Raw genomic sequence first — 13483 nt, forward strand, 5'->3', positions numbered from 1 at the left:
AGGCAGCTCTTCAACAGGATCAGGCAGGATTAACTCCACCACTTTTAATTGGCAAGCCTTTTCTCTGCCTGCCTCCTTTTGGCACAGGTGGGGGTTGGCTGTTTTCTGAATTCTCTATTGAGGGCTGAGTGCCACAAGGTGTGGAGTTAGGTTGATGCCAGTGGTTGTTGTATGAATAGACAGGCTTTCATTAATTGGTCATTTAGTTTATTGATGGACACTGCCGATTTACCTGGTTGTCAAGCTCACCAATTTCGGTAGCCATACCTGATCTGATGTACAGTGCATTCTGAAAGTATTCCCTAATCAATCCACACACAATAACCCATAATGACAAAGAGAAAAGTTTGTTTTTTGTGCATTTTTGCAAATTGGTTAAAAATACAAAACAGAAATACCTTATTTACATAATTATTCAGACCCTTTGCTATGAGACTCGAAATTGAGTTCAGGTGCATCCTGTTCCATTGATCATCCTTGAGATGTTTCTACAACTTGATTGGAGTCCACATGTGGTAAATTCAATTGATTAAACATGATTTGGAAAGGCACCCACCTGTCTATATAAGGTCCCACAGTTGACAGCGCATGTCAGAGCAAAAACCAAGCCATGAGGTCGAAGGAATTGTCCGTAGAGCTTTGTGTCGAGGCACAGATCTGGGTAAGGGTACCAAAACATTTCTGCAGCATTGAAGGTCCCCAGGTAGCCTAGTGGTTAGAGCGTTGGACTAGTAACCGAAAGGTTGCAAGATCGAATTCCTGAGCTGACAAGGTAAAAATCTGTCGTTCTGCCCCTGAACAAGGCAGTTAACCCACTGTTCCTAGGCAGTCATTGAAAATAAGAATTTGTTCTTAACCGACTGACTGGTTAAATAAAAAACACAGTGGCCTCCATAATCCTTAAATGGAAGAAGTTTGGAACCACCAAGACTCTTCCTAGAGCTGGCTGCCCGGCCAAACTGATCAATCGGGGGAGAAGAGCCTTGGTCAAGTAGGTGACCAAGAACCTGATGGTCACTCTGACAGAGCTCCAGAGTTCCTCTGTGGAGGTGGGAGAACCTTCCAGAAGGACAACCATCTCTACAGCACATCAATCATGCCTTTATGGTCGAGTGGCCAGACGGAAGCCACTGCTCAGTAAAACGCAGATGACAGCCCGCTAGGCAAGTCAGTTAAGAACAAATCCGGCCTGCCCGGGACAAACTCTAACCCGGACGACGCTGGGCCAATTGTGCGTTGCCTTATGGGACTCCCAATCACGGCCGGTTGTGATACAGCCTGGAATCGAACGAGGGTCTGTAGTGATGCCTCTAGCATTGAGATGCAGTGCCTTAGACCGCTGCGCCACTCGGGAGCCCCGACAACGACCCTAAGCACACAGCCAAGACCACACAGGAGTGACGTTGGGTTGAGTCTGTGAATGTCCTTGAGTGAGGACTTGAACCCGATCAAACATCTCTGGAGAGACCTGACAATAGCTGTGCAGCGACACTCCCCATCCAACCTGACAGAGCTTGAGAGTATCTGCAGAGAAGAATGGGAGAAACTCCACAAATATAGGTGTGCCAAGCTTGTAGCGTCATAGCCAAGATGACTCGAGGCTGTAATCGCTGCCAAAGGTGCTTCAATACTAAGTACTAAGTAAAGGGTCTGTAATTGTGATATTTCAATTTAAAATGTTTGCTAAAATGTATAACTTGTTGTTGCTTTGTCAATGTGGGCTATTTTGTGTAGATGGTGAGGGGGAAAAAACATTTCATCCATTTTAGAATAAACCTGTAACGAATATACACACAAACACACACACTAAATTTAAGGTACTCGATGAGTAACTACTGCGTACTCCTTGAGACTCTGACCTCAGTGTTTATGTTATGTGTCTGTGTGTATGCAAGAGTCTATGTGTGTGAATACAATTCCCCTTATACTCACCACAGGGTCTAGTGAAAAAGTGATTATTCCCTTCAAGCCATTACCATTGCTATTGATTTACACAGCCATTATGTTGCTGCCTGCCTGTCTATCTGTCTGTCTGGGCATGGAGGCCAGTCTCTCCTTAAATGGATACTGGGGGGATATAGCCGTTTTCCAATGTAATTAAAAAAGGACTATAGTGGTCCTGCTGAGGTCGAAATGGCTCCGTCAGTCCTGACAATGTCATTATAGCTTAAATAGAACCATCTACTGCCATCTAGCTACAGACCAACACACACACACACACACACACACACACACACTCACAGACACACCAGCATGCCTGTCACATGCTCATTACCACAAATATAAACTCTCACTCGCTTCTCCCTTTATCGCTCTAGCACACGCTCTCTCAGACACTCAAACATGCACACTTAGGGAAGGAACTATAGCCTCTGAGTAACTAGAATTTGAGTGTGACAGAAAGAGAGCAGGGCGCCCTCCCTCCTCCAGTTCCCAGACTGTGTCAGTGTAGTCCCCTCAGCCGGACAGTCCTCCAGGGTACAATAGGCTCCTGCTACAGCCTGATTTAGGAGAATTATCATAATCAGATGAAAAGTCATGCAGGGCTGGCTCGGGCTGGGTCTCATGGTGCTCCTGGTGCCATTGTAGCTCCTGCTCTGTCCCAGTGCCATGTTTAGAGCCCCATACTACAGCCACAGGAGGGAGGCTGACAGCCCAGACATCCCAGCTGAAGGTCCTGGACAGGGCCAGTCCTCATCGCACAAACTGCATTGACACACTATTTGTACTGTGTATGGGAGGATGCATTGACCATGTATGTTCTTTCAGTACACTGTTGCATAGAGCGAACAGTTATTTATTCCACACAGTAGAACTCATTCCATTCTGTAGGCTATTTCTATCTGTAACATTGTGAATGTTCCTTCCTGCTGAAAGATTACTGAAATTGTATATAGTGTGTCTCTTCTTAAAGGAACAGATCTCTCCTGGTATTTCCTCTAGGCCAGGCTGTGAGTAGGTCTTCGGCAGCACCTACTGGCTGTAGGTGAAACCACACTACCTGTACAGTATCAGTAGCCTGGGCTGCTGCTGTAGACAGACAGACACTGCTCCCTGCTGCTCACTCCGGAACTGCACTCTTTCCACACCCCTCTGCAGTCACACAGTGGCACTGAAACACACAAACACACACTGTTTGTTTTTTGACCAGCTGTGTGTTTGTTGAACCCTATGTATGGTGAGATTCTTAGAAAGTGTCTGTTGGTGTTAGGTCTAGGAATTAGTTCTAGGAATCCAGACAGAGCCAGCAAGTATATTCCCTTATACCGTATCTATGTCTATTTCTTTCCGTATAGAAACCAATTGTATAGCAGCACAGTGTGAAGACCGATATAAAGATTCAAAGGAATGTTTGTTGTCTCAGATTGTATTTGTTAACCAGCTGATAACATTGAATTTGACATTTTAGTCATTTAGCAGACGCTCTTATCCAGAGCGACTTACAGGAGCAATTAGGGTTAAGTGTCTTGCTCAAAAGGCTAGGCTACCTGCCCCGTTCATGGCCTCCACAGAAATATGATCCGTCAATCTAAATGAAGTTGATAGGACAGTGCATTGAGCCTCTGAGTGAAAGCAGTGCCCTTTGAGATGAAGATCTAACAGAGGACGGAGGATAATATGCTACGATTTTTGGTTCGAAAAGGACTTTAGATACCCTATTTGCTGTGTGTCTGCCCATGGCCCTCCCCTCTACTTAGATCACACAATTGATTGTTTTGTGCAGAAGTCAAGAAATATGTTTAGAATGACGTGTTATCTCACTGGACAAAAGTGCTGAAATATTAGGAGTTAAGTGGCGGCGGTAATATAATTCCCGCTTCTATTGATTAGACAGCCAAGCTCCTGAGATTGCACACATCATGCAATCTTAATTACACACCAGCCAGGAGAGCCGAGCCAACGCGTGGACACACACACACGCGCACACTGTAAATGTGGAACACCTGCGTTATGTAAATTCCCTCCTCCCTGCTGTACCGTTCTCACCTGTGAAATCAGTGAACACCACATAAACAGCTGGCCTCTTTCTATTATTTGGCTTTTTCTAGGCTTTTTTTTCCTAGGCTTTTTTTTCAAAGGGTAAGCTCTCTCTTTCGCTTCTCTTTTCTCTATCATTGCTTTGTTGGTTAACCAGTGTAGGCCCCAAGGTTATAGTGACTCAGGGTGTGTCTGCATGGTTAGAGCTTCACTGGGATATGATCAGATCAGCAGAGACCCCACCAGCTGCCTGTCTCCTCCACTACCCCCCCCCCCACACACACACACACACACTGCAGCCAATGGAAGACAGTACACGCCCTCTGCCCTTTTCAAGACCAGTGGCTTTCACACTCTTTCACAGACAGTGTTGTATTTGACCAATAAATTATGCCATTCGTCATTGGGTTCAGTTAATTTCTCCTGTGTTCTGTGTAGTTTGTTCTTTTTAGTCAGTTTGGTGAGATGCATCTTTCCACGTCATAGGCTATTCACTGTGTGTGTGTGTGTGTGTGTGTTTGTTTGTTCTAGGGACCAATGTGCAGGAGGCCAAGAGGATCCTGTCAGAGAGTGGACTGCCCATTGTAGCCGCCAACGACCTGGAAGACGCTGCCAAGAAAGCTGTGGCTGCCATTGCCAAAAAGTTGTGGTCCTCAAGCCTTCCATAATCCTGACCAGCCCTTTCGTTCTGAGCACCCTGTTCCCCCTCCTCAGTCCACCCAAAACCACAGGGCAGGTACACCAACCCTTCATCGAACCTTTCACCTTCCTGTCTTATCATGATTAACTGCAATATTTATGTTGGTGCTCCGTTAGGAAATGACTTGGCATCCCGACTCTTTAATTGTGCATTCCATTTTGATAGGCTGAGAAACCTAACTGTGTTTCTCCAGCTATATGATTACCTTTTCATAGACTGAAGCATACAATGGCATTATTGTTTTATCAAACCATATAACACAAAATGATAGACATTGACTTAATAAACTAAATGGCAGGTTCCAGACTGCATTTTCATATGCCATTACCATCACTGTGAAATCATTAGAAAACTATAACTTTATTCAGGAAATGCTCTGTGGTGTGTAGCTAACGTGGTACACCTGGAGTATTAGAAATCAGCATTTGATGTGTTTTGTTTGTGTTATCTTTGAGTTGTAGTAGGTGACCTCACGGGTTTGCCTTGGTTGAAGTCCAGTTTATTGATGCCTTAATCAGAGCTCCTTGGTATGTGAAATCGCAACACATGGGTCACTCTAAATCTCAGACTACATGATGAGTGTTATGTTTGAAACAACTTCAAACACAATGTTGAAGGCATTCCACATGGATGTTGACTCCAATGCTTCCCACAGTTGTGCCAAGTTGACTGGATGTCCTTTCGCTGCTGAACCATTCTTGATACACGTGGGAAACACAGTTTTTTTGTTTACATGATTCCATATGTGTTATTTCATAGTTTTGATGTTATTCTACAATGTAGAAAATAGTCCAAATAAAGAAAACCTTGAATGAGTAGGTGTGTCCAAACTTTTGACTGGTACTGTACCTTTTGATCATTCATCTGTGCCAACTTCACGAGGCCAACCAGCCAACACTCTTGTCACATGGCCAATGTGTTAGAGATATTGTTTAAACAAAACACCATTGTAATTTCCTTTTTATAACCATGAATGTTTGTCGACCCTTTGAGATTAGGTCAACTGCACAGTATGAATCATTTGAGAGCTTAATGAAGGTGACTATTTCATAAATTGTGTCTGTGTGGATTTATTTGGTGCTGTGTGTTGTTAATCTGGTTTCAGTTTTTTACATAGTTGTCGTGTACACCTATTTGTGTGTCTTACCGCCTTGGTTGAGACTGAACCTGACGACTGGATACATTTCAAATCCAAAGCTTTTAATAAAGCTGTGAGTACATATATTCAGTCTAAAGCTCTTCTAATAAATCTCAATGTGTCCTAGGAGGAGAGGACTGTCCTTCATGGGCCAGAGTGGAGAGAGTTGTAAAGAAAGTGAGGGAGAGATGAATCCCTGTCAGACAGATTGATGGATCATCTGTCACAATATCAAAGAGGACAACCACACCCACCAGATCAATTGCCACCTCCATGTGAGTCACACCAGGACACGTACTGTAGACCCGGAATACACTTTTTCTCATACATAGAGAAGAATTGAATAAAATGCCGCTCCCACAAGCTTTATACATATTCTCACAATCTCGCTCACTTTTTCTCACACGCCCGTTAGGCAGCGGCCTACAGCGGCAGATTAACGAGGGCAGCATTTCCCGAGCTGAACTGACCAAGACGCACCTCCAACAACACATAACACCTCACCATTATTCTGCCCAAAAACAATGATAATTTCTCTCGCCCAGTGGCATAAGGGCTATTTTCGGTGAGCGCTAACGCCGCCCCATGATAAACAGTGCCCACTTTAACAAAGGCAGGGGCGCAAAATATGTAGCTTGTCCACACCCAGCACGCCTCATCAGGGTGCTGTTGGAGAGACGCTGCGGTGCTCCACCAACTTAATCCAACATAAATCATGTAGCCTACAATATAAAGAACAGTAGCCTCTGTGGCTTTTCTGTAGCCCATAGACTGGAGACCAGATGTATTACAATGTCATGAGACAGACACTTTTTCAATCACGTCAGTTCATGAAGAGCGAGATTGCAGGAGAAAGTCTACTAAAAAGGCAAGGGGGCAGACAGCTTTGGCGTGGCCTCGGCATTATCAAACAGACTTCACAAACAACAACAGGGCTTTGTTGGAGCCAATTTCTTCCTATAAAAAAAGATGTAGGCATACCTGTTTGACAGATGCAATTATACTATCCATAGATTTGTCTGCTTAGCCACATCCTCCAATACTGTCACCATGCATTTCTTATTTACCTCTGTGTCTGTGAAGGGCTTGGTGTGTTTGGTTAAAACCATGCCTCGAATTGAGTGAGGGTATGCCATACCCTCGGTTAAAGAACAAAAAGGATACCGATTGTTAGCTTTTGAAATAAATAAAGTATCCAGATTATATAAAGCTTATATAACAATGCTTAACTCTGATGCCTTATGCTAGAAACAAGCTTTAAAATGGCCGTAAAATACGGGACTTCGCTGCATAGGCCTATGGGGATATATCGGTTAGTCTCTGACATTCTGAAGCTGAGCTGCGGCCTTCAGTATTCGAGGAGACAAAAAATGAACTTTGCTATTCTGTCGCTATTAATTGAGTTTTTCACTTTCCGAAAAGATAAATGTTTAAACCCAGGCAGCTTTTGGAAAGGAAAGGGGGATACCTAGTCAGTTGTACAACTGAATGCATTCAACTGATATGTGTCTTTGGCATTTAACCCAACCCCTCTGAATCGGGGAGGTGCGGGGGGCTGCCATAATCGACATCCACGTCTTCGGGGAACAGTGAGTTAACTGCCTTGCTCAGGGGCAAAACGACAGATTTTTACCTTGTCAGCTCAGGGATTCGATCCAGCAACCTTTCGGTTACTGGCCCAACGTTCTAACCACTAGGGAAGCACTTCTGTTATTGGGTTAAGCAACGGACGAGTAGCCAGCAGTTAAAGTTGACATTTTTCTGTGTCGGTCAAGCCTCTGTCTGGGTGGAAAGGTAAGTATTGAAAGTGCCATGCTTAGATTCATGAGGACGTCTAAGATTGAATTATTTGCACACAGCAACCGTTTCATTGCAAACAAGACACTCTGTTTGACATTGGAGAAATATGGTAAGAATGCCTCTTTCTCTTGTCCACTCTTCCCGGGAACTTCTATTTTCTATTTTTTGAGAGAAAAATGTTATTTTGATTGCAAGCTGGTTTTCCCCAATCAACGTACAAAGAAATATAAAAATATCTAATTTAATAGAAACATTGGTGATGTTATCAGTGTAATCAGATTGAAAATAAAAGGCTGTTATTGACATTGAACTGATATAACCTACTAACCAGATGTGTTAAAAATTGTGTTTAATTTGTAGCATAGGCCTATGAATTTGGCTGCTATTATGCTAATTATGTTCAGGCCAAACCTATTGCCGAACCCTGCTGTACACTATTCTAGTTTAGCGGGGATAGGAGGGGGAGGGGCACCTATTGCAACAGAATGACCAGGCCTGCACACATACATACACATTTTACAAGACCACGAGTTCCAGCCGTGTGTGTGTGTGTGAGAAAATCAGATGATTGATCTGAAAAGACTCACTGACAATTGCCATAATGAATTCATGAGCACTGGGGGTCAGACTGGGCTACTTTTGAAAGATCACCGACATATCTGGGTGAAATAGATAGTGAAATAGATTCCTAACTAGAGGCCTTAAACCTGCAGTAGAGAGACCTACGGTGGGCACCATGTCTGCATTTTTACAAGAGCTTTTTCGTATATATGAAAGTGGTGGGGGGGCATGGAAAAATAAAATCAACCTTATATCCTGCCTGGTTGGCCCTGTCCGGGACTATAGCCGGACAGGGCCACAGTGTCTCCCGAGCCCTCCTGTCTCAGCATCCAGTAATTATGCTGCAATAATTTATGTGTCGGGAGCTAGGGTCAGTCTGTTATATCTGGAGTATTTCTCCTGTCTTATCTGGCTTCCTGTGTGAATTTAAGTATATGCGCTCTAATTCTCTCTCTTTCTCTCTATCTCTTACTCCTCTCTCGGAGGACCTAGGACCATGCCTCAGGACTACCTGGCCTGATGACTCCTGGCTGTCCCCAGTCCACCTGGTCTTGGTGCTGCTCCAGTTTCAACTGTTCTGCCTGAATCCTGACCTGTTCACCGGATGTGCTACCTTGTCCCGGACCTGCTGTTTTCGACCCTCTCTCTCTCTACCGCACCTGCTGTCTCTAACTCTGAATGATGGGCTATGAAAAGCCAACTGACATTTACTCCTGAGGTGGTGACCTGTTGCACCCTCTACAACTACTGTGATCTGTTGCACCCTCTACAACCACTGTGATTATTTTTATTTGACCCTGCTGGTCATCTATAAATGTTTGAACATCTTGGCCATGTTCTGTTATAATCTCAACCTGGCACAGCCAGAAGAGGACTGGCCACCCCTCAGAGCCTGGTTCCTCTCTAGGTTTCTTCCTATGTTCCTGCCTTTCTCAGGAGTTTGTCCTAGCCACTGTGCTTCTACATCTGTATTGCTTTCTGTTTGGGGTTTTAGGCTGGGTTTCTGTTCAGCACTTTGTGACATCGGCAGATGTAAAAAGGGCTTTATAAAATACATTTGATTGATTAATTGGCCAGCAAACACTATTGGTGTGTGAGTTCTAAAAGGTTTATCCAGCCCATTTACAAGGCAAATAAATGGAAATTAAGGGGCTGTTTGAACGAGGGTCATATTAAAAGGGGAAATTAAGGGGCTGTTTGAACGAGGGTCATATTAAAAGGGGAAATTAAGGGGCTGTTTGAATGAGGGTCATATTAAAAGGGGAAATTAAGGGGCTGTTTGAGTGAGGGTCATATTAAAAGGGGAAATTAAGGGGCTGTTTGAACGAGGGTCATATTAAAAGGGGAAATTAAGGGGCTGTTTGAACGAGGGTCATATAAACATTGTCTTGTGTTTTTTACAGCTAACATACCACAAGTTGCTACAAGTCATATGTGGTTAGGTATCACCTTGTTTGTCTTTCCCATTGCAGTGTCATCTTCTGAACAAGTCCAGCTTCTTCACCAGATCTTGATGGTGGCGGCCTACGGTAGCCTTGTAAATAGGCTGGATGGTTCAATAATTGCCTTATTTCATGCTCTTCCTACGGTATGTCAGAAATAACCCGGCTGATGGATTGGACTGTGGAATTTAAAGCTTGTTAAAGTGGGCTTTGACGTTGACATTGTTTAATTCAGAAGAGAGGCAGAGGTCAGACGAAAATGTGTACGCTGATTTACTCTCCAAAATTAGTGCAGCACTGTCATATAAATATAGATGAGGGGAGAACTATTGGAGGTCACCCAGTGGATTAGATCATTTACCCACAGCTCTTAACTTGGCTAATACCTTCTGAGACAGAGCGCAGGCTAACAGCACAGACATACACACACTTGCTTATTCTTTAATTAAACTGAATTATTATACCAGGAGTACATTCCTCACTTTTTGACTCCCTTTATTTATCCCTGTAATTGTCCATTTTGATTTCTGAAAGCTTTGCATGATTTTTAAAATTATTTCTCAGAATTGATGTCAAAACAGTAATTGCCACTTTATGAAGCTGCCTTTTGCGTTTAACTCTAAACTGAGAACTAGCGCTCTTGAAAAAACATTATTTTGGCTCTTCGGCTTTAGACCATAAGGTCAAGTCGGCCTTGCGGTAAGTATTGGTTATTTATTGAGTCATTTGTTGGCAAGAACCACTAATATATTAGTTCTTAAAAAACAAATGGCATTGTAAATTGCATACAGCTATTGTACTTTTGCCTTTTTGGGGGACATTGGTAGTCCAATATGTAAGCGTTTCAGATGGCTTGTTTGGCTGCCAAGGCAGTGGACAGATGAGGATAGGAGGCTAGAAGGACTGTGTGTGTGTTGGGGGGGGGGGGGGGGGGTGTTATTGAGCATTTTCCGCAGCAAAGCTCTACCTTACTATCCACAAGGCCCTCAAAGCAGGACAGTCCTTGAATTTCTATGGCTATTTTCTCATTACAACTTACAAGCACACTGAAAATGTCCTCTTTCTCTCACCTGCACCTTTTAATTGTTCAACTTCTAAATCAATTATGACATATCCCTCACTATTGTCACTGGTTGCACTAATTGCACTGTTTGTCTACATAACCTGACATTACCCTGAAGAAGGCACAGTGATGTCGAAACATTGGTGTTTTATCCAATTAATTACTGGGAGTTTATATATCTATATATCTAGAGAGAGTGCGCAACTCTTTATTTTTACAACTTCTAAATCAAACCATAAAAATATACTCTGACAGGTTTTATGGCAAAAAGCAACTAAGAGTCTGAATTAAAATGTCAGGGTGAGAAAGTCTCAGACTGTTTATATTCTGTTTGTCCATGGTTGTTGTTCAGTCTTAACATTTGGCCGGCAGAAAAATGTATTTCCCTCTCCTGTAATTGTTGCCAGTGTGTCTGTCTGTAATTGAAGGACTTTAAAATCGATTAAAATGACCTTCAAGAAATGTAGTTTTGGTAGGAGACACTTTTTCTTTTGCTATGCTGTTCCAATCTAACCTCATTCATTGTTTTTAGTGACAAACATTTCCTGTTGGTCAAGGATTTGATGGATTCATGAACACCGAATCTATCTTGATCTCAACTAAATAATGTAATGTTTTTTGGCTTCACTGTTTTGAACTTTGTTTTTTGCGAAGGCAACATATTTGGAGTTCTTGCACTCTTTTCTACCATGGATATAAACAAAAAAATTAAGGAATTGAGTCTGCAATTGCTTATGGGAAATTAACTCCTATATTGGACCAACTGCCATACAGTATTTGAAACTCAACAATGACCTCTTTGCCTTTATCACCTTTTCCCTATCCCTCCCGCTCTCTCTTTATCCCTCGCTCTCTCTCTCTCAGGCTACTGTACCTCTTCACAGAGAGCTTTTCATTCCCTCTCTCCCTCTCATCAGTGAGCAGTTAATCGCCCTTTATTAATTAAAAGTGAGCGAAAGGTGCATGAACTGAATACACCCCGCCATTCAGCCGTGTCGTCTTTTCAAATATTTGTTAGTTCTCCATTGTTTCATAAACTTTCGCCTGAGCAAACTTTTGACAGTGATTTGTATGTGTTTGTGAGCTGTCTCTGATCCAATTATCTACAAAGTGGTGTCAGGAGAGAAGGCTTCAATAACGAAGGAATCTACTGATACACTGACACTAATTAAAAGCTCATTTGGTGTGACCTCTGAACGCCTCTTTAATTATAACAGAAGCACAAGCAACATAATGCTGTTTCAAATTGCCTGATAATTAGGCTCTGGAGCTTCCTGGTGGAGTTCTCAGCAGGTGTGCTTGTGACATGCTCACACATTCCAAAGTCCCACAATGCACTCCTCTGAGTTTACGCCCATAAAGAAGAAAGGGGACATGAAATCCTGAGAGGTTAAAACAATAGGTTATTAATGACAAAACAATGCAGATATTTCAGAAATGTGCTGCATTCATTTTTCTTTAAACTGGTTTGTTATAGAGGCTTTATAGACCTAGATTATTATGTTTTACATTAATGCACACAGGTAGTAGATCACTCTAACCAGTTCACGCACTACGATTTAGAAGAACATTGTGTGGTTGTCTACGTGTCTCAATTTTGTGTGCAAGCGTGCACGTGTGTGTGCATGTGGCGAGGTTGAAGGTGACTTTGGGAGTTAATAGCTTTAACCAGAGGGTTGTGCGGTCTCTTTTCCCGTCTCCTTCCTCAAACTCGGGGTGAATATATGAAGCCTGTGCATGTCAAGTGCTATTGCCGTCAAACGTGCTTGACTGCAGCGTACGATCTGAAGAGAGGGTGTGCGGAGCGCCAAGGAAAAGTGGCCTGTCACCTGTGATTTTGTCGATGTGCTAAAGCATGGCGGTAATGAGGAGATGAAGGCTGCAGAAGCGATACTGAAGCGATGAAGCACACACACTCACACAACAAGGTGATGAAGTTTGGCATCCTGGCTTGTGTGGAGATCTCCCCTTCTACTTAACACTTTTTGATGTAAGCAGGCATGGTAATCAGTGTGCATGTGGGTTTACTTGTTTTCCTGTGTGTACCCGAGTTAATGTGATAACAAGGTGTGTGGGAGGGTGTGGGGTTGTATGTGTGCGTGTGATAGTATTAGTGTATTTGTTCACGTGAATGTGTTTCTGGTTGGCGGGCGGGGAGGATGTTTGAGTATGGAAATATGCTTGTTTGTATGTGTAGTGCAAAGTTATCTGGAGAAAGTGTTGATTGGGTGTCTAACAGTAGCCTACTACACAGATTCATTAGCCCTAATGTGCCTCCAATGCCTGGTAAGGCTGGAGATGACGATGCCCGGGGTATGTTTACATTCAACTGATCTACCACTACAGTAGTTATAGATGTAACCCGTGTATGATCTAAGGACATCATTTTCCTTTGCTGTACTAAAGGAAGTCTGTAAATGTTGTACATGCTATACACAGGTTTCCTGTAAAATACCCAAACGTATCTTCCCATACAAAATGCACAGAGAGTCTGTATACAGAGATGGGGACTGCACTGAGTAATATTGTAATGTCATTGTCAATATCTGTGTGTGTGTGTGTGTGTCGCTAGCGCTCTGTGAGATCAGTGTGGCACCCTCTCCTAAATGAGCACATTACTTACATCCACTGGATATTTCAAACACTTCCAGTTGTAAAATTCTCCATTACATGGGTCAGCCAAGGGCAATGGGAGACGAATAAGTACCTATCCTTTTCCAAAGGCTCGGCCCCACCAATAACTCCCTCCTGCTGAGATCTCTGTCAGTGCTCTGATTGCCTTTTATAAAGCCTCATTCACA

General features: G+C 43.1%; 1 protein-coding gene across 2 annotated transcripts in view; it reads left to right on the top strand.

Annotated features, from left to right (window-relative positions):
* The window catches only part of LOC115138186 (succinate--CoA ligase [GDP-forming] subunit beta, mitochondrial), a 134971-nt gene extending 129239 nt beyond the window's left edge, over positions 1-5732 (top strand). The window contains exon 11 of one of the 2 annotated variants that reach the window (XM_029674745.2): positions 4510-4744. In XM_029674745.2, coding sequence (XP_029530605.2) covers positions 4510-4646 — 137 coding nt within the window. In that variant the 3' untranslated portion in view covers positions 4647-4744. Of the gene's footprint in view, positions 1-4509 lie in introns of both variants that reach the window. The other variant, XM_065000230.1, reaches the window with a different exon arrangement.
* The last annotated feature ends 7751 nt before the right edge of the window (positions 5733-13483 follow it).

This window comes from Oncorhynchus nerka, linkage group LG2 (genome assembly GCF_034236695.1).
Source record: "Oncorhynchus nerka isolate Pitt River linkage group LG2, Oner_Uvic_2.0, whole genome shotgun sequence".
Lineage (NCBI taxonomy): Eukaryota > Metazoa > Chordata > Actinopteri > Salmoniformes > Salmonidae > Oncorhynchus > Oncorhynchus nerka.